Source organism: Tamandua tetradactyla, chromosome X (assembly GCF_023851605.1).
Source record: "Tamandua tetradactyla isolate mTamTet1 chromosome X, mTamTet1.pri, whole genome shotgun sequence".
Classification (NCBI taxonomy): domain Eukaryota; kingdom Metazoa; phylum Chordata; class Mammalia; order Pilosa; family Myrmecophagidae; genus Tamandua; species Tamandua tetradactyla.
Genome location: NC_135353.1, coordinates 174,602,179 through 174,626,390, shown reverse-complemented (window position 1 = coordinate 174,626,390; position 24,212 = coordinate 174,602,179). Strand labels below are relative to the sequence as shown.

The following is a 24,212-nucleotide window of genomic DNA, read 5'->3' as shown; positions in this document are numbered from 1 at the left end:
GGCCCCTCAGCTGCCCCCAACTGGACAGGGCTGTCTCGCAGTAAACACAATTCCTTCGCAAGAACGAGAAAGTACCATAAAGAGCTGCTGCTTGTGAACCGGGGGATGGAAACAGTTGGAAAAACAACCAAAACACAAGTTCCTGGAGCCAGAGCCCTCGAGATGAAGCCTAAAGGCAGGCAGAGCTCATGCCCCATAAATCCCCAAAGCTTGGACACCCACGGCTCCCAAGTCTTTGCAATTTACGTTTCCAGGCACAACCCCTCTTATTTGCGCAAACCTTTTCTCATATCTCCATTCTCATTGAGTATTTCCTGGGTGGTTGCCTCATTACCTGTATGATGGCATCTTTGCCTGGAAAACACTCACCTGTGTGACTGTCTCCTTACTTATATAATGGTCTTTTTACCTGCCCCATGCTCTCCTTACCTGTGATAGTCTCCTTTACCTGTGTAATGTGATATTCCTCCATTACCTGCCTGATGGCCCCCTGACCTGTACGACAGTTTCATCACCTGTGTGATGACCTCCTTACCTGTGCCATGATTTTTCTGACCTGAGCAATGAGGTAAAACTATGTCAGGATTGTCTGAGCATCAAATGACTCACCTGTGAACAGCGTACGTACCCTCAGCAGCTACTCCTGTCCTGGTCATTTTGCATCCCTCTGACCACACCTGGACAGGCCCTACCTGCTGGGCTGAGGCCAGATGGGGTGTCCCAAGCAGGCGGCTGGCTCAGGGATGGACAGAGGCCCGGGGGCGGGAGCTGCTCTCGGCCCACGTCCCCTCGCCCACCTGAGGGCGGAGGCTCAACGCCACAGCTGTCCAAGGTGTGGGCAGTGGCCGGAGCAGCTGTGGTCCCCAGTTCTGCCAACCGTGGGCGGTGCCAGGAGATGCCTCGCTTCCTTGCAAAGTGGAACAGCTGTGGGCTGTGCCCATCCCAGTTTAAACACGCTGCGGTGGCTGTGCATGCCGGTGAGCAGTTGAAGCCCGTTCTCTGCAGAGTGAAGGCTCTGAGCACAGCTGGAAACGGGGACGTTCTGGGGTTCAAGAAGTGGGGTTGAGACTTGCCCTGACCCCTGTGCTGTGGCTGCTCGGGTGGAAACTCCCATTCCCACTCCAAGCCCCATTTCGGGCCCTCTGGTGGGGGGCAGCAAAGCCTGGGGGACAGAGCAGAGCTGGGGGGGCACAGCAGACAGGGAGACGGGGATGGATGTCAGGGGTGACGCAGGGGGCGAGTTCCACCCGCGCTCTTTGCATGTCCTTTAGTGCAAACTGGCCTGGGTACCTGTCAAGGAGAAGGATCTGAGCTTTGCCAGGATAAAATCCTGGGGCCGGCGCGTGCAGCGGGGTGAGGGGGGCGCTTGAGCTGAAGGAAAAACAGAAGGGGGCTGCCTCCCGCCCCCATCTCCGTCCCTGCCTTCATTCCCCCGGAGCTGAGGCTGAGAGCTCCCGGCGGAACCCCGCACCCGGGACCCTCGGAGGCAAGGGGGCTCCAGATGGCCTAGCAGCAGTAGAGAACCCCCCAGCAGGGGCCGGGAGGAGGGGCATCGCCACGGAAACGGGAGTCCTGTGCGTCTGGGCTGCAGGCTGTGGAAACACCGACTTTCAGGAATGGCGTCAGAATTTTCTGGGCAGTTTGAAGGGAGGCTTGGACTTGGCTGCAGCGTCAGGATTCCTGGTGACTGCCGGGCGCAGGGGAACCGACCCCCATTCCGTAGGAGGGAGACGGCATCCCTGTGCCGGACGCAATGAAGGGCGGCGGCTCTTTGGGGTTCAGGCGCATGGAGCTGCCGCATGGATGTCCTGGGCCTGGGCTGGCGCACGTGGCAAAGGCTCCCACGCGTGGACCCATCGCAGGCCAAGCTCTCCGGGTACCTGCAGGTGTCTGGTTTGCTTTCCGCTCTGGGTGTCGACCCTGAGCTCTTTCTCTCTGTCAGCCCTTTTAAGGACTCCAGAAAACGGGACTGAAAAGCAGTTGCCTCCCCCAGCGAGTCCGTGCGGCTGGTGCAGGGAACAGCATTTCAGCTCCGTGGGATGTGCGAGGCCCAGGGGTAAGCCTGGGGGAAAGTGAGGCCCCCCAGGAGGCCCTTGGGGTCTTTTAGCCTCTCCCGGCCCCACCAACAACCAGAGACTCAAAGGGGCCCCTATGCCTCGGGGGTCCTTCGATGCCTGCTCCCCGGGAAGCCTGTGCCTCGCTTGGCTTCTGGAAAGCCCAGGCAGAGAACAGAACGAAAAGGGAAACCAAAATGCTATCAACAAACTAACTATTCAGGAGTGAATGGGAAGGAGGGTTCAAGTGACCAGAACTTCTAGAATGCCAGCACAAAAATGCAGAAAGAGAACCAAATAAACCTCAATAAAACAGACTAAAATCACAAAAAAATGGATTAGGCAACCAAAATGATAGAATAACAAACCTAGATGGCATACCCTTAAAACTGCGTCTATTTCTGCGTGTGTCGGTCTCATCCGATAGAGATATGCATAGATATTGATGCATATAGATTTTTCCGATGGATAAAGTAGGCCTTTATTCAGAAGCATAAAGCAAGAAGAAAGTCCAAGAGCTGTTTGGGGTTGGGGGGTTTGCAGCCCTCAGGGGCCCACACTCCGAGGGGAAAGGGCCTCGGCAAGTCCCACCCGCGGCAGGGTGAGGGGCAGAGCTGAAGGCTGGTTCCCGGGTGTCAGCTGGAGAAAGCACAGTTATACAATGTTACAGCTAAGGAAGGAGGCGTCACCGCAGACAGCGTGAGCTAATATTTGGGCAATCTTACACAAATATATTTAGGATTTTGGTGAAAAGTCAAATCTTAAGGAAAAGGCAGATGACAATTATTGCTTCAGAACAAGGGACAAATCTAAAAGCAATCACTGTGGAAGAACATTTTAAAGTGGCCTCAAGGAGCTAATCCTTGAGTGTTTGCCCCATTCTCCTGGAGAGAACCGATGGTACTTTTATCCCTCCTGAAAAGGACAAATGCTTCCAATCTCCTCAACCTCATCTGGAACATGGAGAAAGATAAAATGCTTTGCCTTTCAACTTTCCACGCTCCTTTTGATTCTCAAATATGTCAAAATAAGGAAAAGGCAAGTCTAAAGCAATCTCATTCATGAAATTAGGTGCAAAAGTCTTAGAAAATAGAATAAAATAGTGTATTAAAATAATATCACACCATGACCAGGTAGTGCTTATGCTAGGAAAGCAAGGATGGTTCATTATTAGGCCTTTTTCTTTTTTTAGCATATTTAATCATTAATTGAGCAAAGGAAAAAACAATGTGTGTTCATTTCGAGATAGGGAAAAGACAATTGCTAAAATTCAAGGTCAGTGTTTAATTGAAAACTAGAGTTCCTGGAGAATAGAACTTAAGGTAGCAATGTTTCCAGAATCAGACTAAATTCTGGTCCCATGGGCAAAACTTTACCGCACCAGCCCCCCAAGGAGAGGAGGGAGGGGAGGTGACTGGTCCGTGCATAGTATTTACTCTGGAATCACTGCCCAACACAGTCAGGCATGATTATGAAGTAAAATCCAGAAAAGAGGAAGCAAATGTGTGATTATTTAGCAAATCAGATGACTGCCCACAAAGTCTAAAGGAAGTAAGTGAAGAAATATTAGAAGTAATTAGAGTTTAGAAGAGGGGCCTATTATACAAAATACCACTTGTGTGTTTAAAAATAATACATTGTTAAAAGGATCCCATACAAATGATTCCCACATCATGAAAAACTACAGGGAGGCTGTCAGGAGATACCCTGACTTGGTAGGCCTCTGTCCAAGGTTGAATCGACTTTTCCTCACGCTGTGATAAATCTCACTGTGCTTCAAAGGGTCTCCCTGGGAGAAACTGACTCCCAGGTGGGGAATAACTTCATCATAGGGTAAGACAGCACCTGACGAATCACTGCCCCGTGGGTCTACACCCCACAGCCTGCACAAAACCTTCCCGTGGGTCTACACCCCACAGCCTGGTGTAACACCTGGACAAAACCCTCCCGTGGGTCTACACCCCACAGCCTGGTATAAAATTGCAGGTCTCACCACTGCCGTGCCAGCATGAGTATTTCTTTTTAGTCTTTGTTTCCCTGATCAGGGACAAATGGGCATGAGTTTCATTTTCCTTTTGAAGCCAGTGTGTTACATTGTATTTCTTCTGCTCCTTGCTGTGAAGGTTTTGGGTTTTAGGGGCCATTAGGTGAGCGCGCGCTCTGATAGGGGTGCGGAGGACGCGCGGCGGGGGGGGGGGGGGGGGGGCGCGGAAGCGGGCGCCATCCCCCCAGCCCACAGACTCGCAGGAGCGCGTGGGAGGCAGACAGGCTGCCCCGGCGCGGGAGCGCAGCCGGCAGGTGAAAAGGGATGAGAAGGCACCACACGCGGGGCTCCCAGGCCCCGGGCAGACGATTCCATTTCGGGTGAGCGTGTAAAGTGAAACGCGCATGCCGGGGCCGCGTGGCCTGAGCTCCCGCCCCGTGTGACCTTACACCCTTCACCTCTCCGCTGCTGGTCTGACTTGGGACCGCTGTGTGCGACCCGGGGACGCAGCTGCAGAGGGCCGCGCGTCTCCGAGGGGCCACCGAGGAAGGGAATTAAAGCTGCAGCAACTGCCGCCCTCGGAAATCAGCGTCTCCCTGTGGCCAGGTGGGGGCGGGAGGGCGGGAGGCAGGGGAGCTGCTGCCCGCGCCTCTGGGGAAGGGGCCAGACCGCGGGGGCCTGCGGGAGCTGCCCCGGCCATCCATCCGCTTTCACTCCGCGCCGCGCCCGGAACAGGGGAGGATGCGGTGGATTTGCGGAAAGGCGGACGGGAGTGGAGCTCGGAGCCCCTCCAGCAGGACCGCCGGCCCGTCCAGGCCTGGGGCGCCCGGGTTTCCCCGTCCCCGCGTCCGCCTGCGGCACCTCCCCCACCCTCTTTCCTGCACGCAGCTTTGGAACGTTCTGGACATCCTGGGGCAGGAGCCCAGGGACTTGCCGAGCCCAGGGACCCCTGCCATATCTGCTGTGCTTGTGTCCCGCCCCCGTCCAGTTTCGGGTCGCCCAAGGCCACCTGGTCAGGTCTGGCTCTGGACAGGCAGGACAGTGAGGCGGGGGGGGGGGGGGGCTGCAGAGGCCACTGCCCTCGGGGATGCCTGCCCATCACTCGGGGTTCCTTCTCCAGCTCGAGGGTCCTTAAGTACCCTTCACAGGGCAAGAGGGCTCTGTCAACAGAGAGGCCAGACAAACTGGACCCAGCTGTGTTTGTGTTTGCTTTGAGACCATTTCAGTTGGGGTTGGGGACAAAAAGAGGGAAGTGTCCAGGGCACACCCTGCCAGGCGCTGGGGTCCCCCAGTCATCCACAGCGGGCAGGGCGAGGGATTCACCTACTGTGAAGGCAGTGCTCCCCCAGACCACAGACAAACCAGCCCGAGGACCCCAACACCCGGCTCCCCTCTGCATCCCCGCCCGCAGGCGTCCAGCAGGGCAGGGGTGGGGAGCGCGCCACCAGGAGGCAAAGCATCTCCAGGCAGCCGATAGGGCACCTGCCGCAGGTGAGCACTGGGCCCAGGCTTCAAAACAGGTCCCAGGTGGGCTTAACCCCAGAGCTGCGGCGGTCAGTGCCTCAAGTCCCCGGGCAGGCTGGCTCGCACAGAGGAGATGTGGGACCTTGGGTTGGGGGCAGTCTGGGGAGGACCCTTAGGGCGGCCTGAGGGCGGTGGGTCCTGGGGGGTGGTGGGTTTTGAGGGGTGGTAGGTCTCGGGGGGTGGTCTGAGGGGCAGTGGGTCACGTCTGCTCAGGTCAGCTCCGGTCAACTCACGGAGCCTTCACGCCCATGCCGTGTGGCTGACACACTCGCCGTCCCCGGGATCAGAGTGTGCACTCGTGGGGGTGGGCAGCACTCTGCCCAGCACAGCAGGCAGGAGGAAGGGGTGCTGGAGCTTGGGAACTTTCCGAGAAAGGCAGGAGCTTTGTTCTGGGCCTCCTGAGGCTGTGAAAGTTGGGGGACAGCAGCACCCCATTTTATAGACACACCGGAGGCATGGGTGAATGAGGGGTGGGGAGATCTCAGAACAGTAACCGGCTGCGGGCTGGCAGACAGGGAGGAGGGAAGAGGGGAGGGAGGGAGAAGAGAAGGAGGGGGGGAGGGGAAGGGGGAGGGGAGGGGGAAGGGACAGAGGGCAGCAGCAGGGGAGGGACAGAGCCCAAGGGCCTGGAACATGGTGGTGGGGAAAGCGGAGGCAGTGGGGTGCTGTCCAGGACAAAACGTGGCCCTGACGGTGGAGAAAGGGGGTGGCCAGGGACGTCCGAGCCTCGGCCAGCCCCACGTGAAACCAGCTGCACCTGGCACCCCCACCCCTTCACCCGAGTCTGCGGAGAGGAGGTACACAGGATACCGTGGGAGAGATGGGGAGATGGGGAGGCAGGCTGGGCCAGTGTCCGGGGGTCCCTGGGGACCCACTGGAGTGGGCGTGGGTTGGGTGTACGCCCTGTGTCCTGGGACGGCACAGAGGGTCTTGGGGGCCGGAGGCTGCAGAAGGCCGGCAGGTCAGGGAAGGACGCAGAGCCGCCACGGCTGGCCCAGTTTGCTCAGGGACCAAAGGCCCCTGAGAGGTGTTGCAACTGGGGCTCCATAGATGACAGGAGCCGAGTGCAAGGTCCTGCTGTGGGTTCGGGTGGCCACAGGAGGGCCAAGCAGGAGGACGGCAGACGAGCAGGCCCAGGTTCCCCATCCTCCCAGATGGGCACTGAGGATCCCATGCGCACAGTAGGGCAGCCCGAGGTCTGAACGTGAGGCCCCTGTGCACACAGTAGAATGTCCTGGTGTCCCTGGGGGGTGTCTTCCTTGACCATGAGGCCCCTGTGTGCACAGTAGGGCACCCCAGGGCCCCTGGCGGGAGGTCTCCTGTCCCCTGACTGTGAGGCCACTGTGCACACAGTAGGACATCCTCACGGCTGGGCTGTCCTTTCTGCAGGAAGGAGGCCCCCTGGGCTTGTTGGGCAGCGCCCTCCCCCAGCCCGGGTGTGTGAAGAGGCGTGGCCCCTCCTCCCGCGTGGGTGTCCTGACTGGCCAATCCCCATGGCCTGTGTGTGTTTGGGGAAGTATTTGAGGGTGTCACTGTGCTTGTGAGGTGGAGGCGGGCGCAGCCGGGAGGGAAACGCGGCTCTCACAGACCCCGAGACTCAAGAGGGTGAGTGCCGGCAGGGCTGGAAGTGTTGGTGAGGGGGTGGCTGTCGGGCGGGGACGGCCCCCGATGAGGCCCTGGGGCTGAGGTTAGGAGAAGCACAACTCGCCCTGCCCGGGCCCCTTGGGGCTTCTCACATGTCACCCCCGAGACCCGAGGTCGGGTGGGGGCTGTGGGTGGTGTCCCGGCAGCAGGTGCTGGGGTCCCCTGGGCAGGGTCGCTGCAGGAAGCGTCCCTCCCTCGGCCCAGAGCACAGAGCCAGCAGGGCTGCCAGCCTCCTTTGTGACTGTGAAATGTCTGTCCACACCCGCAAGGGGCCGCCTGCTTCGGGGGTCAAGGCTGTGCCCAAGGGTTCTCCAGGGGTCACTGCCGGTGAGGACGGATGTGTGGGGAGGTCAGGACTGGCAGAGGCTGCTGGGGGTGCCCGAGCCCGGCCGTGTGTGGGCTCGCGCCGGGTGAGTGCACGGAAGCTGCTTGTCCGGTCTGTGCCCGGCTTGTCCCCTGCGAGAGGCGGAGCTGCCTCCCAAGTCAGCGGGAGCCACCCCAGGTGTGTCGGGGGTGTGGGGCCTTCCTGGCACCCCTTGGTCCTGCGTGGGTTCTGGGGACAGAGAGCCAAGGACACCCTTTGAGGAGGGGTCAGGCGTCCTGGGCTGGCCAAGGCTTCCAGGCACCGGGGGCTGGAGTGGGCCGCAGTGGGGCCCCGGCACAGAGCCGCTCCAGGCTGTGGGGCTCTCCAGTTGTCGTGTCCTTGCCGCTCTGTGTGCTGTCCTCAGGAGGAGACGCAATGAGGGCAGGTCTGGGAAGGCGAGAGCCAGCCGAGGGGCGGGTGTGGCCTGGCTGCAGAGGTCCCACCACTGGCCTTGCCTGGGTCCCATCTACCAACCCCACGCCTCTGCCCCCAGCTCCCACCACCACCCTGAGCCACCACTGGTACCCCAAGCTCCCCTACCTCGTCCAGAGCTTCCCCCCTGCTTGGTGCATCCCCTACCACGCGGAGCTCCTCGTCTCCTCCAAACTTCCCCTGCCACTCTGAGTACGCTCCACTTCCCGGAGCTCTCTCCCTTCCTGAGCTCCCCCTGCCACCCTGAGCTCCTTCCACCCCCACCTAAGCTCTCTCCTCCCAGATTCCCGGCCAGCCCGAGGGTCCCTCACACCCCATCCCCACCCCTCCAGCACGTCTCCTCACCTGTCCTCACCTGCAGTTTTCACCCGTCATGGGAGCTGGGCGTCGATCCCCTCCTGGCGCTTTGATAGGTTCAGGAAGAAACACGCGCGGTGACACATCCTGAGCCCTCAGTGAGTGTTCTCTCCCATGTCTTGAGTGGATGTAGCTTCCTCTCTGTTGCTGGATAGAAACCACCACCGCCCTTGTGGGAGAAAAGCTTGGTCTAAGCTTGGGCCATCCTTCCTGTTTCAAGGATGAGTGCCCTTTAGGAAGCTAAGAACTGTGGTCACCCCAGTGTGACTTAGTTCACCCTAAATGTTTTCTTCCCGAACTTCCTCCGGACTCTTCCCTGAGAATCCGTGTTCTGGTAGACGTGGGGGGAGACAACGCAGCCACCCCAGAATGCTGAAAGCAGCCCCTTCCGCTTCCCTCCAGGTGGCACACGGGGCCCTGTTCTGGTTCTGGGTGAACGTCAATCTTCAGAACACCTGGGAGGCAGGATGACTGCTGTCCCATCCCACCAGTGAGGAAACTGAGGCACCGAGAGGCTCAGGGCGGCTCCAGGTCCCCACGTGGCCGTCAGGGTTTCCCAGGTGGCCGTCTCTGTGTTCGCCCGTGGACGGCATCAGCTGCAGTGACCAGGCCTGGCCTCCTCGAGTGGAGTGGGGCAGGCCCTGCTGAGCACCCTCACTGTTATTTACAGGGGTTCAGTGCTGCATTCCACAAACTGAGTTCTCTCTCCTCTTGGAGGTTGACCAGTCGCAGTTTCACATGAATAGGCCTTCCGGGTTGAGGTGGGAAGGCCGAATGTTGCATACACCGGTCTTCAGCCCATGACAGAGAAATTCTTCTTGATTGCTGTCTCAGTGCAAATAAAGTCAGTCCCAGGAATTATCTAACTCAGTTAAAAACGAAAACAAATAATGGAGCAGTTAAAGATGCAACCACGGGTATAACTGGTACTCTTCATATTGTTTCCAGCAAATTAATCAGAGGGTGTTTCTAGGAGGCTATAGCATAAGTGGGCATGCCTAAGGCGTGGACATAGTGATTCCAAAAAAAGGGCATCATTTCTCCATTTTTAAGTTTGCATTAGGCAGATTTTCCTAGAGGAACAATAAACACTTGTATAGATAGAAATTTCTGTGGCCAATGAGGAGGCAGGGAGGGGTGTTGTTAAAGGTTGGGGGGCTCTTGTAGAGTGTCTTGAGGTGAGATTCATTCATTCATTCATTTGACAAATGTATGTTGAGGGTCAGGAAGGCTGAGAAGGGATAGTAGAATTATTACATTCAGGTCCACATTCCATTGTAGGGAGGCAGGTTAGAGCAGGCCCTGAGAGGAGAGAGAAAATACCACGAATTTGAGCAGGGACAGTTGGTCAAGGCCAGCACACCCTGTCTTGGCCTGGGCTGCCCACCTGTGCAAAATGCCCTGGGGCAGCCAACTTGCCCAAATGCAGGGTCAACCACAAGGCACCATCCTGGGGAGAAGGGTTAGGGTTCGGGTTAGGGTTAGGGGGTCGGAGAAAGAGCCCTGAACAAGGCAGGGGGAGGGAGAGTGATAAGGCTAAGCAATAAGAGCAGATTGCCACAAAGTTAGGTACCTCTCACCTCTTTCCTCTCTCTCCTCTTGCAAGCTTGCCGGCCTGCCCTTCTTGCATTCGTAAGTAATAAAACTTTTTGACTGCTTGCTTGAAAAAAAAAAAAGAATGCTGATAAGGAGTGTAGGATTTCTGTTTGGGGTGATGGGAAAGCCCTGGGAAAGGATGGTGGTGATGGATGGATTATCTAACCACATACCAGGCAATCCTCTGAAGTTTGTACCCAACTGAGGCCCTGTGTTTGTAGGGCTCATAAAACCGGGGTGGTGGGGAGGGTACCTAGATGCTGGGAACGTGATTAATCTCCCTGAAACGACCTCTTGGAGGGGCTGAGATGGGACCGTTTGATACGGCCTCTTTCACCCCCTCGAAGCTGGGCTCACAAACCCACGCAGCCCCCCACCCGGCAGGCCTGGGGTCCTGCGTCCACTGGGCTTGAGTGGGACTCGGCCCTGTGACCCCCAGGTGGGTCTGGGGTCTCATGCTTACCCAGGCGGGTCCTGCGTCTTCTCGGGCTGCCCTGGGGTCCCACGTCCCTTGGGTGGGGCTGGGGTCCCAGGAGCACCCACTGCTGGACCATGCAAGATGGGCTCCAGAAACAGCCAGAGGCGGCCCCCGGCCGGGCTGCCCTGCCCACGAGGGGAGAGACTCGTTGCAAAGGGCCGTCTGTGAGAAACTGGGTGAGAAATTGAGTGCAAATCGAAACATCCATATTGTAATCTTAATTTTTTTTTTTTTGCTTTGAGGGCATTAAATTTTGATGACAGCTTCTCTCCTCCCTTCTCCCCTCCCTGCCGTCCCCTCCCCTCCTCCTCTACCCGCTTCTCCTCTCTTCCCCTCTCCCTTCCCTTCCCTCCTTCCCTTCCCCTCCTCCCTCGGCCCCTCCCCTCTCTCCCCTCCCCTCCCATCCTTCCAAGACCCACCCTCCGCCCTTCTCTGACTCCGGCATCTAAGGAGGTCTCTCTCTGGGGTCTCCCCTTTCTCCCTTCCCCTTATCTCCCCCTTCCCGATCTCAGGGTCTCTATGCCCTCCCTGCCAGCCCCAGACCCTTCTGCTGCCACCATGCTTCCCACCAGCCACCCTCTCCCCAGGGAAAGTTTTCTTTCAAAGCCTGCAGCTCTGGTGACAAGAGCACAGTTTCTGGCAGCCCTTCTGAGCGATGCAACCCTCCATTTCCCTGCAGGTCCCGTCCCAGGACCCTGAGTCTGCCTCGATGGGTGGGTGGGTGAGTGCCACCTGCAGCATCCCCGGGCTGGACTGTGCCCACACGGATTGGATGTCGAAGCTGTGCCCCAGGCTGTGGGATGTTCCGCTGCACCACCTCTCCATCCCAGGTGAGGGTTAGAGATGGGGGCCTACCACCTCTGCACCCCAGGTGAGGGCTAGGGATGGGGGTCCACCACCTCTCCATCCCAGGTGAGAGTGGGGAGTTCCACCACCTCTGCACCCCAGGTGAGGTTGAGGGAGGTCCACCACCTCTGTACCCCAGGTGAGCGTGGGGGGGTCCACCACCTCTGCACCCCAGGTGAGGGTGGGGGAGGTCCACCACCTCTGCACCCCAGGTGAGGGTGGGGGGGTCCACCACCTCTGCACCCCAGGTGAGTTTGGGGGAGGTCCACCACCTCTGCACGCCAGGTGAGGGTGGGAGGTCCACCACCTCTGCACCCCAGGTGAGCGTGGGGGGGGTCCACCACCTCTGCACCCCAGGTGAGGGTGGGGGAGGTCCACCACCTCTGCACCCCAGGTGAGGGTGGGGGTCCACCACCTCTGCACCCCAGGGGAGGTTGGGGGAGGGCTTGGGGCGGCGCCTGCACATCTCCCAACTCAGATCTCGCTGAGGGTGAAAACCCCCCGAGCTGGGCGGCTCTCCTTGGGCTCGGCGTCCCCAGGCCTATCCCAGCAGATCTGCACTTTAACGAGACGGGAAGCGGCCCCAACCCCCCACACACACACACATTGGGGCCTGAGTGGGGCCCGCTCGGTGGAGGGGAGGTGGAGGCGCCGACAGCTGCCTGGTGCACCTTCCCCTGCGTTGGAGCCTTTGGCAGGGCGTTCTCTCTGTCCTGGGTGCTGGGCTCTCAGCCCCTTCCCAGTCCCCACAGTTCCCACCCAGAGGCTTTCAGTGTGTTGGAGAACATTTTCATCACCCAAGGGAATCACCCTGCCCCTGCCCACGTGGCCTGCTCCTGACCTCCATGGACTTGCCTCTGGGCATTTCCTGTGATCGCAGTCCAGCGACATGGCCTTTGGTGTCCATGTCCGAGGCTCATCGAGCTGCTGCGGGCACCAGAGCTCCAGGACTTCCGCCGAGCAGCCACATCCGCGAGGATCTGAGGGCGAAGCCCAGCGTTGCTTCCTCGGGCGGCCGCTGTGCGTGCCTCTCCTGGACTCTGCCTGCTCCGCTCTGCAGGCTGCGCTGCTGCTTTCATCCTGGGGGCGTCTGCAACTACAGGTCAGCACCTGGCCGTGAAGGACAGGGTTTGCTGGAGAAGCTGGGTCAACACTGACCAGCTGGACTCTGGCCAGTGGCCTCAACCAGCTGCCTGTGTCTTCGGCCTCACCGAGGGGAGAGCCCCTGCCAGGCTCCCCCCATGACCCAGACCTCCAGGCAGGTCCAGGAGGGGCAGCCGAGGCCCGAGTGCAGGGGTTCAGACCTGTCCCCCAAATCCACGTGCCTGGAACCTCCAAACAGGGCCTGCTAGCCAACGGTCCTGCGGGTTAAGGCAAGGTCACAGTGGGCTCAGGTGGATGACAGCTATCCCACGAGCAGGAGCCCCAGAGCCCCAGGGGAGAGGGCCCCTCCCTTCCCCATGCCCGCCTCCTGCAGGGCACATGGCAGGGGGCATCCACGTCCCTGTCCAGGCTTTCAGCCTTGCCATGACACCGGGTCCCAGAGTGGCCTCCAGGGGCTTAGGGGACCCTCCCAGGGCCGCCTGTGAAGCGGGCGCTGCTGGATAACCCCATGGCCGGTGGTGAGAAGGCGCCTTGGGCTGCTGAGGACACCGTCGAGGGGCCGCCAAAGTATGCCTCCGTGTGCAGCTTCAAATAAACTGCTGGGAGCAAATTTACAGGTGGAAAATAAACGGAAACAATAACAGTAAAGTACGAAATGCCTAGGAGCGAGTTTCACCACTGGGAGGATGCACGGAAGAGAACTGGAGCCCCAGATGTGGGATCTGAAGGAAGGTTTGGGTGGAGGAGCAGAGACAAGGCCGGACATTCCAAGGAGAACTGCGCGCTTGCTTACTCAGACCTAGCACGAGCTTGTGCAGAATAACCGCAAAATTCACCTGGACAGAAAAACATTAAGAGTGTTCAAAAAGTTTTGAGAAAGAAGAGGATGATTTGCATTAATAGAAACTAAAGTTCTGCAGTGCTGGCAACAGAATTTATGAGGAGTCCGTGGACCAATGGGTTAAAATGTAAACTCTGACAATGGATCAATTTCCTAGAATTTTACATATTTTAAAGGAGGTATTTCAAAACAGTGGCAAAAAGCCCCCCTGGTAGTTGACATGATTGGAGAAAAATGAGAAGCGATGCGTCTCATAGGTTTTACATCAAGATATATTACAGAATCTTCCGTGATTAAGAAGATGCAAAAAAGTACATTAAAAGTTGAGGACACACACACTTGAATATATGGGTAAATCCGTAACTTTCTGAGATTAATTATCTTAGGGGGACCAAGGATGGGGGAGGGGAGACCAAGGATGGAGGAAGGAGACCAAGGATGGAGGAGGGGGACCAAGGAAGTGGCCAGAAAGGACCAGGGCCTCCAGGCATCTCACAGCTGGGCCAAGCCCAGGAGACAGATCAGACCTTGGCTGCCAGGACCACCGGACGAGCTGTGGCCATTTGTGCCGAGGACCAGGGAGGCCCCTTCTATGCCAGGCACCACGGCCTGTGGCTGTCCCAAGTGAGGTGGCCCAGACGTCCGGGCCCAGGGATCGCCCTGCCCAAGCTGCGTCCCCCAGGGGCAGCAGCGAGGGGCACCAAGGACAGGACGCCCCTGGGGGCTGAGGGCCTGCCGTGGGTCCTGGTGTCCAGCTCAGTCCCCCTCATCCGGCCCAGACTCCCTCGGCCCAGCCTGCGTCCCCATCCCCGCCAGGACCCCAGGAAGGGGATGTGGTGCAAGCCTGGAAACCATCACTGGGGCCACGCACGTCAAGGTCACTCTCTCGGCATGCAGAGGGGTCTCGGAGCCGCCCGGAGAGCTTCTGCTCCCTAAGAGAAGGACGGGCACCCCAGAAATGCAGAAACAGGAACGGGGAGGGACGAACGCCCAGGAAAGCAGGGATGTGCACCTCCCTGGGCAGGTGGAGAAATCAGACAGGCTTCTATGCAGATACAGACCCGAATGTGCGAGGGGGGTCCCTCCAGTGGGAGAGAGAACCCTGGAATCTTGCTGAGGGTTCAGCAGTTCTCCCACTGCTCAGCCAGAGGCTCCAGTTGTAAGGTGTAATCCGAAGGAAGCAGCAGGTGGGCGTGCAACACACACACGCACACGAGTGCTTGCTGTCACGCTGTCTCGCTGGGAAAAGTGAAAAGCTGATGTCCAGCGAAAAAGCCAGTTACACAAACACCAAGGGAGGGCACACGACCCTTAAAAGGATATGGTGGTGGCTGGTATAGAAAATACTGATGATGAGAGTTACATGAAAGCAGCAGATTTAAAAATTGGCATAGTTCGATCCTGATTTTAGTTAAAAGTTTGTGTCTAGGCTTTGAATTTTTGTTTATCTATATGTTTTCATTTTTTTGCAATTAACATGTATCCCTGTGTGTCTTAGCTTCCCGGGGAGGTCGTAAGAAGTGCTCGCCATCCGGGAAGCTGGAAACGCTGGAGCTTATCTCTGTGGCTCCGGAGCGGGCGCTCGAGTGAGGGGCTGCAGGGACCCCTCCCACCTCCCCAGCTCCCGCAGCCCCGGCACTCCTTGGCTGTGGCCATGTCACCCGGCTCGGCCTCTGGGTACAGGATGAGCTCCTCACCACTCACCCTGCACACCTGTCCCTGGGTTTGGGGTGCATGTCTCCTGGACGGGCTTCTCACCCACATACCTGTCCCTGGGTCTGGGGTGCATGTCTCCTGGACGGGCTCTTCATCTGCACACCTGTCCCTGGGCTTCAGGTGCACCTTACCTGGGCGAGTTCCTTACTCGCATACCTGTCCCTGGGTTTGAAGTGCATGTCTCCTGGACAGGCTCCTCACCTGCACACCTCTCCCTGGGTTTGGGTTGCACGTCTCCTGGACGGGCTCCTCACCTGTACACCTGTCCCTGGGTTTGGGTTGCAAGTCTCCTGGACGGGCTCCTCACCCACATACCTGTCCCTGGGTTTGGAGTATACGTCTCCTAGTTGGGCTTCTCACCTGCACACCTGTCCCTGGGCTTCAGGTGCACCTCACCTGGGCAAGTTCCTCGCCCACATACCTGTTCCTGGGTTTAGGGTGCACATCTCCTGGACGGGCTCCTCACCTGCACACCTGTCCCTGGGTTTGGGGTGCAACTTACCTGGGTGAGTTTCTCACCCGCATACCTGTCCCTGGGTTTGGGGTGCACGTCTCCTGATCATAATCTCCATCTCAGGACCCTTACCATCACTCCATCTGTAAAGTCCCTTTTGCCACATGCGGTACCGTCATCCCCCAGTTCCAGGGGCTCCTCACCTGCACATCTGTCCCTGGGTTTGGGGCGCACGTCACCTGGATGAGCTCCTCACCCATCTACCAGGAAGATGGTCCCTGCAGCTCCGGCTGGCTGTGGAGCCTTGGGCACCTGACGGAGCCGTGGTAGAAACGCGGTGGCCAAAGGCACACGCTGACCTGTGTCCTGCTTGCAGGGAGCCACGACACGATGACCTACTGCCTGAACCGCAAGTCCCCCGTGTCCTGCGGGGAACCCCGGCTGCTGCAGCTCATGAGCAAGCTCGTCCCCTGCCTCATACGCCCCATGGTGCTAAAGTGGTCTGCCACGCAGGTCAGAGGTCTTCGGGGGGCCGGGAGGGCACCCCACACCGTCATCCCGGGGCCACATCCCCCTCCTGACCCCACCTTGTCGTCCCGAGGCCGTGCCGCCTGTTGGCAGGGTCCCCAACCCCAGCCCGGCCCCAGCCTGGCCCTTCTCCCCACGTGCATGGCGCCCACCATAACCACACCACAGCGCTGGGTGGCTGTCCCCGCCTCAAGCCAGGGCGTCCCCTCTGGCCACAGGAAATCTGCCGCTGTGCCCCGTGCTCTTGACCCCGCGTGCCTGGGGTGTGAGGGGAGGGGACTACGCGCCGTGGCAGGTCCCAGGATGGGGGACCCACCCCAGCAGGGAGCAGAAAAGGCCCCGGCATCGCGTCCAGCTCAGCCTGATCCCGGGAAGCGGCTGCACAGTGCATGCGAGGGGGACAGAAAGATTAGCTTTTGCTTTTTCCCATGATTATTTTTTGGCAGAGGAGAGTACCATTCCCTCTGTTTAGTCTATACTCCTATTAATTTTTGCTTTTTTTCTAGTATTAGTTTGTTTAGAGGGGATGGCATCATTTTTGGATTTAATGTAAACTTTTTCTGTTAATTTGTGCAGAAGGGAGACTACCATTTTCTTTTACTTTTAATTTTTTAGTTTTTCTACTATTATTTTGTGTAGAGTACCATTTCCCCCTCTACTCTATCTTCATATTGATTTTTGTTTCTTTCTATTATTTTGTGTGAAGTATAACATTTTCTTTTTTTTTTTTTTTTTTTTTTTTTTTTTTTTTTTTTTTTTTAAAGAGAGAGGGAGGAAGGGAAGGAAAGACAGAGAAGGAAGGAAGGATGGAAGGAAGAAAGGGAAACATCTTTAAACATTTTCTTGTTTTATTATATTTTGTTTGTTTGTTTTTTACATGGGCTGGGGCCGGGAATCGAACCGAGGTCCTCCGGCACGGCAGGCAAGCACTCCTGCCCGCTGAGCCACCGCGGCCCGCCAACATTTTCTTTTTTAATTTAATTTATTTTATATTATCAAACCAAAACGACATACAAACAAACATTCTTAAAATACAAATATTCCGTGCATGTATCCCATTTCCTGAAATTTAAAAATATTTAGTAACTTTTTCTATTATTTTTGTGTAAAGGGGAGAGTGACTTTTTAACATGATTTTATGTTTATATATCTTTTGCTTTTTCTATACTGTCATTATTTTGGGTAGCAGGACTTTCATTTTGTGTAATATTGCTTTTATGTTTTTTTTTTTTACAGTTTGCATTATTATTTTGCACAGATTTCCTTTTTAACATTTGTTCTTGTGGTGTGCGTATGGTGGGGTCCCATTTCATTATTTTTCCATGTGAACATCCCGTTATTGCAGCACCGTTTTTCGATTTTTTATTTTGTTTGTGTTTTTGGGGGGGACGTGCATGGATTAGGAATCGAACGTGGGTCTCCTGCATGGCAGGCGAGAATTCTACCACTGAACCACCCTTGCACCTCTAAGGTTCTAAAGTAGAGATAGGTTGGCGGGCGGCTTCTCCGGGGCTGCAGGAGGCTCTGTCGCTGGCCTTTTCCACTCCCCAAAGGCCGCGTGCTCTCCTCGCCTCCTGGCACACCCCCTGTGCCCGGTTTGTGCGCTCCCATCGGTTCTCTCCCTCTGCGCCCAGCCTCCTACCGCCTCCTTGGACCCTGGCCCTCCTCCTCCCTCCTCTCAGAACCCTGCTGGTGACAGTGCACCGCCTGGATAATCCAGGGTAATCTCCATCTCAGGACCCTTAACTTCACCCCATCTGTAAAGTTCCCCTTTGCCACATGCGCTACCATAATCTCCAAGGTCCAGGGCCGTTATTCAGCCACTGAATACCTGAGTGCAGGTTTCCTTGCACTCAGCAAACCTGGCAGGTGCAAGGAAAACTGCCAAGCAAGCTCTCTGATGAGTGGCACTCACTGCAGCTTCTGGGCCAGCGGGGAACATGGAGCTGTGAGACTACGAAGGAGCAGAGGGGGCTGTGGAGGAGTCAAGGTGATGTGGAGAAGAAGAGGTGGCTGTGAAGAAGCAGAAGTAATGTGCAGGTGATACAGAGAAGCAGAAGTAATGTGGAGAAGCAGAGGGGTTGTGAAGAAGAGGCGACATGAAGAAGCGGAGGTGACTGGAGAAGCAGAGGTCAGTTGGAGAAGGAGACATGATGTGGAGAAGCAGAAGTAATGTGGAGGTGATACAGAGAAGCAGAAGTAATGTGGAGAAGCAGAGGGGCATGAAGAAGAGGAGACGTGGAGAAGCGGAGGTGACTGGGGAAGCAAGGTTAGTTGGAGAAGCAGACATGATGTGGAGAAGCAGAGGTGACTGTGGAGAAGCAGAAGTAATGTGGAGAAGCAAAGGCGACATGGAGAAGCGGAGGTGACTGGAGAAACAGAGATCAGTTGGAGAAGCAGACATGATGTGGAGAAGCAGAGGTGGCTGTGGAGAAACAGAAGTAATGTGGAGAAGCGGAGGTGACTGGAGTATCAGCGGTGTGATGCAGAAGCAGCGTGCAGGCCCTATAAAGAAGAAGCCCCTGGTTAGAGCTGAGGATTCCTGTTGCGTGGAAAGGCTGGACTCAGGCTGGAGGAGGAGGGGAGCCCCAATGTGGGGCCAACAGCTCCATATGCCATTTTCTTTCCCCTCATTCTGCCTAGCTTTTGCTTTTCCAGGTGCTCTTTTGGGGTCAGGGCCACCCTTGTCTGCTGTGACAGCCCCCTCCTCTGCACTGGTCTGGCATCCGGAGTCCCGGAGCCCCCTGGAGCCTGTCCTGGTGCCGCTGGAGCCTGGCGGCAGGTTGCACCCTCCCGGGGCCCTCCCGGGAAGGGGGTCGGGTGAGGGGGCAGCGGCATCCTCACGGGCAGGGTCCTTGCGGGGACGGGCCCTCCCGAGCTGCTTCCCAGGACAGTGCCCGGCTAGCCTCTCACGCCCGTCTGCGGCCTCAGCGAGCCCGCGTCCCGCAGGATGCTGGCGCGCGCGCGCCCTGACAAGCCGCCTCTGCCGCAGGTGCTGACGGTCACGGAGCAGCTGGACGCCGGCGTGCGATACCTGGACCTGCGCGTCGCGCACATGCTGGAGGGCTCCGAGCAGAACCTGCACTTTGTACACATGCTCTACACCACGGCGCTGGTGGAGGTGCGGCCCGCGGGGCGCGCGCCGGGGGCGCGCACGAGGGGCCCCGTCACATGCAGGCGGGGAGACACGGACCCCTAGCAGCCGCCCTTCCGCTCCGCGCCCAGCCTTCCCCGCGCCAAGCCCGGCGCCCACTGCTGCTCAGAAGGGGCTCCACCCCAGCTGCAGGTGGGAAGCAGAGGGCCCGTCCCGTGTCTTGGCCTGGGAGAGGAGGTGCGCCCAGCACGCTGCCTCACATCCGTGTAGCCTTTCCAAGAAGGGTGACGTGCGTCCACTGAAACACCTTTCCCAGCACCATGGGGGAGGTTACGGTTACCACCCAGACCCCGAGGCTGAAGCTGACCCAGGATGCGTCTGCCCTTCACCTCCCACCAGCTCTGCATGGCTTCCGAGCTTGCAGCTGGCACCCCAGTTTCCCAGGCACCTCCTGCATTTCTGACCTTGCAGCTAGTACCCCAAGCTTCCCCAGTGCCTCTTGGACTTTGTAAACTTAATCCCTGGCTTTCTCCTTTATTCCAGTTTAGGCTCTTTTCAGCCCATTCTTCAGCCAGCTGCAAGAGGAGCATGTCAAAAATCCATAAATGCTTTCGTCACTATCCTGCTAAAACTTGCCAACCTTTCTGTACCCACTTTGCAAGTCCCGTGGTCTGGAAGCAACGTCCTGGAGGCTCCCTCCCACCGTTGCCCTATTCTGGCCTGCACACTCCACTTCTCTAAGACCCTGCCACTTTGCACACACAGTGCCCCCCTCTGCAGAGTGCATGCACATAGATGCACACACATGCATATACACTCACTTCTCTACCCAGCCCCTGTAACTTCCAGCCCTCCGCATCTCCCCCAGGTCAGCGGCAGAGTGTGGAGCTGCCTTTTCTGCAAACCACATGTTCTGCCGCCCCCCCCACCCCTCCCATGACTGACTCAGGCTCTGGGTAGATGTGGGATGAATGAATGGACTCTGCTTAGAAGCGTGGAGCATGGTGTCTTCATGGGAATCCCTAAATGATTTCACTCCGATTCCTTCCTTTTACCAGGATACACTCACAGAAATTTCCGAGTGGCTGGAGAAGCACCCGCGGGAGGTGGTCATTTTGGCCTGCAGGAATTTTGAAGGGATGAACGAGGAGTTGCATGAATACCTCGTCACCTGCATCAAGAACATCTTTGGAGACATGCTGTGCCCCCGAGGGGTAAGGGGGCCCCGGGCTGGTCTCCTGGCGGTTGCTGAGTTGCCTCTGGTGCCAGAGGGCACCCTGTGGCAGGGCCGTCTGGGGTCCTGCGTGCAGGGGCAGCCCGTGGCCCACCTGCTGCAGTTTTCACATCCACAGTGTGACTTGGGGCTGAGGCCTGTACCTGTTGGTCTTTCCGATCACACTCATGACTTGCTGAGACGTTACCCTGGCACTGTGATACCGGGTGCAGAGTCGGAGAATGCCGTCCATGGGCAGGCTGTCCATCTTGCAGGTGGATATGCCACTGTCCCCTGACTTGGTCTCAAGACAGCGGGAGCGTTCAGTCCACCTCCCTGTGGGGGCTGAGGGTGGGGGTCCCCGTCTCTTAAGCCTGGCCCTTCACCAATTACATCCTTGGAGACTATGAAAAGAAACCGGGGCCTGAGCCTTCGGGTGCTCTGAAGAGTAGGCTGCCCTGCTGTCTGCGACGTCCTCGCCCCCTGACGCCCCCTGACCCCTCAGGTGCCCCCAGCCCTTGCCGGGCCCACACCACCACTTGCCTTCCAGGAGGTGCCAACGCTGCGCCAGCTGTGGAGCGCCAGCTACCAGGTCATCGTCTCCTACGAGGACACGTGCGCCGTGTGCAGGCACAAGGAGCTGTGGCCTGGCATCCCTTACTGGTGGGGGAACAAGGTGAAGACCGATCAGCTCATCCGCTACCTGGAGTCCATGAAAAGCCACGGCCGCCCAGGTGGCTCACCTTGTCGCCCGGCGGGCAGGGTCGGGGGAGCACAGGTCACAGTGGGACATGGACTTCGCGTTAGCCTTCGCCAAACACACTTAAAGTAATACAGGCTTCTTCTGTATGGGTGTGAATGTGCAAGTACATGGACACCACACACCTGTGCACATACACACCTGCACAGACCTGTACACATGTGCATGCACACACCTGCGCATATCTGTACACATGTGCACACACACACCTGCACATATCTGTATACATTTGCATATACATGCCTGCACATGCCTGTGCATGTGCACACGCCTGCACATGCCTGTACACATGTGCATGTACAAACATGTAGAGGCACACACACTCATATATACACACCTGTATAAGCCATATGCATGCTCATAGGACACACATACATATATATATATATATACACACACACATTTATATGTATATGTATACATATACCTATACACACATGTACACACATGTACTAATACAAATGCATATGTGTAGATGTACTCATATATATGCACATACACATAAACACACATATATTTATACACATACATTATACCTATAAACACATATATCCATACACATATACTAATGCACACATGTGTATCATACAGATGTACAGACATACATAAACACTGTACGTATGCATACACAACCACACATATATATTTACACATACATTACACATATATATTCCTTTATGCACATACACATGTGCAAATGCAAATGTATACACATATATACCTAGACAAATGCACACTCATGCATAACACAATACCATGCACAGGTGTGCACATTATAAACATACATAGGAATACATGTATGTTTATAAAGCCTGCACTGAGGCGTAGTAAATCCCCCCATCTCAAATGCACCCCGGATTCCCACGCTGAGGGAGCCGCTGTGGGAGTGTGCAGGGTGAGGACGTGAATGCACACGCTGTGTGCCACGCACTGTGGTGGACTTGAAGGACACAGCCCTCCTCTGTCCTCATGGCGTGTCTCCCCATCTGTTGTTCTGTGGCTGCTGTTTGATGAACAGGGGCATTCACTGGCCATAGTGGGGGATGGCAGTGGTGCAGCTGGGGACAACTTGGGGTCAGGGCTGCAGGGCCCTGCCACTGTCACCCTCATCACAAGTGAGAAGCAGATGGTGGAGCGCATGTGAGTGCTTTGTACCACGCTGGCCTTTTGCTCGGGTTATCACAGCCAACTCCATCTGTACATGTTTTCTTGCACAAAGCACATGGTGCTCGCTGGCCATCGCCTGCCCACACATGCTGGGAATGTGAAGGCATTTTACCACTGGCTACTTTAGCCGGACTGCTGATCTGAGGGGCCAGAAGAGGGGTCTTCTCCCCCAAAGGTGGGCATGAGGATGTGCTCCTGGCGGGGCTGAGGATGTGGGCGGGCAGCCCTGTCCACTCCAGCTGACCCACTCGCAGCCCATATCCTGGATGCTGCCCTGGCCTGTGCCCTTGGGCCACATATTGGGGTGTCCTTCAGAAACGAGCGCTTGATTTAATTAGCGGCCAGTTCTGGTCCAGGAAGCAGAGGGCGGTGTTGGCATTGGCTAGGAGGTACCGCATGGTGCAGCCAGGGTGACTGTCGGGTACTGGCATGGAGCAGCCAGGGTGACTCAGGTACCACAGGGTGCAGCCAGGGTGACTGTCGGGTACTGGCATGGAGCAGCCAGGGTGACTGTCGGGTACTGGCATGGAGCAGCCAGGGTGACTGTCGGGTACTGGCATGGAGCAGCCAGGGTGACTGCCGGGTACTGGCATGGAGCAGCCAGGGTGACTCAGGTACCGCAGGGTGCAGCCAGGGTGACTCAGGTACTGTGGGGTGCAGCCAGGGTAACTCAGGTACTGCATGGCGTGGTTGGCATAGTTCTTGCTCTCTGGCTCTCCAGTGCATCGTACTCACCTGTGAAACACAACTTGCGGCTCCCCTCCTCTGAATTCTGACTTCCCTAGTTCGCCTCAGGCTAAGCACTTGCTTTTCTAACAAGCAGTCCAGGAACCTTACGGTGCCCGTCCAGGGATCAATCTGAATCTCTGAGCTGCGATTCTGTGTATACAGGGGACTGGGGCTGCTGGAACCTATGACCACAGATTTGTGGCTCAAACAACGCAAATATACCCTCTTCCAGCTCTGGAGGTCACAATTAGGAAACGTCTTTCAGGGTGGATGTCAAGAGCATGGTGCTGGTGCCTGCAGGGCTCTTCCCCGGGGTCCGGAGGCTGCCTGCGTCCCTTGTCTCGTGGCACTCCAATACTGCTTTTTTCTGCCAGCTTTCAGCCTTTCATTGCCTGCCTCCTCTTCTTCATCTAACTCTCTCTGTCTGGTCGCCTTTAGGGCACCTCTGGCTAATCCAGGGGCTCGTCCATCTTCAAGATGCTTTTACTGTGGGAAGTAACATCGCAGGTTCCCGAGAATGGGACCTGGACCTGGTTAGGAGGCTGGCATTCTGCCAACCGCACCCGGAAGGGGGAGAGGTGTGGCTCATCCAGCTCGTCCCCGCACACCCTGCAGCCTGTCCCCGCCTTCTGTGAACCCCGAAAGATGCAAAACACACGGACGGGTGCAGCTGGGGGAACTGAGCGCGTCCCCTCTTGTTTCAGATGTGCTGTTCGTCGCGGGCATCAACCTCACCGAGAGCCTGCAGTACGTCCTGGCGCACCCGGCCGCGTCCATGGAGAAGCTGACGCTGCCCAGCCTGCCGTGCCTGGACGCCTGGGTCCGCCAGCAGGTCCCGGGGCCGGGGGCGGGGTGCACCAACATCATCGCCGGCGACTTCATTGGCGCCTCCAGCTTCGTCGGCGACGTCATCGGGCTCAATGAGAAGCTTCTCGGCTGCTGACCTGGCTCGGCAAGCTCCGCGGGGAGTCTGAAACTCGGGGGGGTCCCTACCAGCAACTATGGCCTCGAGGTTGTGGCTGAATGCCTGCGAGAGCGGGGAGCCCAGCACCCTGGAACGGGGTCCCTTGGCCTCCGCCTGCCCCTCTGCCCCGCACTGTGTCCCTGAAGCCCCCCCACCCCCTGACTTACAGCCTTCTCGTCCTTTCCTTGGATGGACGGGCTCATGAGTAAACGTGATGATGACACAGCAGCATCCCTGAGGAAGGACTGCTTGTGACTGGGGGGCTTTGTGCCTCTAAGTTGTGAACAGAGGGGCTCCCGTGTCCTCTTGCTGCAACCCTGAGGGCACAGAGAGGGGCTCCAACGGCGGCACGCCCCCCTCACA

At 57.3% G+C, this 24,212-nt stretch overlaps 1 protein-coding gene across 4 annotated transcripts; it reads left to right on the top strand.

Moving 5' to 3' along the window:
• The first annotated feature begins 4,265 nt into the window (after positions 1-4,265).
• Positions 4,266-24,212, top strand: PLCXD1 (phosphatidylinositol specific phospholipase C X domain containing 1). 4 transcript variants are annotated; one of them, XM_077146675.1, is made up of 7 exons: positions 4,266-4,418; positions 11,113-11,263; positions 15,771-15,907; positions 18,915-19,043; positions 20,075-20,230; positions 20,780-20,963; positions 23,590-24,212. In XM_077146675.1, exons 2-7 carry the CDS (start codon positions 11,143-11,145, stop codon positions 23,826-23,828), a joined length of 966 nt encoding a protein of 321 aa, XP_077002790.1. In that variant the 5' UTR covers positions 4,266-4,418; positions 11,113-11,142; the 3' UTR covers positions 23,829-24,212. The 4 variants fall into 4 exon arrangements, with proteins under 4 accessions (XP_077002790.1, XP_077002787.1, XP_077002789.1 ...); XM_077146672.1 differs by lacking the exon at positions 4,266-4,418 and adding an exon at positions 4,489-4,644; XM_077146674.1 differs by lacking the exon at positions 4,266-4,418 and adding an exon at positions 6,167-6,359.

Bases quoted from the DNA above. Each gene is read 5' to 3' on its own strand.
- PLCXD1 (XM_077146675.1), top strand. From the start codon at position 11,143: ATGGGTGGGTGGGTGAGTGCCACCTGCAGCATCCCCGGGCTGGACTGT. The intron at 11,264-15,770 runs GTGAGGGTTAGA...TCCTGCTTGCAG, and splicing joins GCACCACCTCTCCATCCCAG to GGAGCCACGACACGATGACC. The intron at 19,044-20,074 runs GTGCGGCCCGCG...TCCTTTTACCAG, and splicing joins ACACCACGGCGCTGGTGGAG to GATACACTCACAGAAATTTC.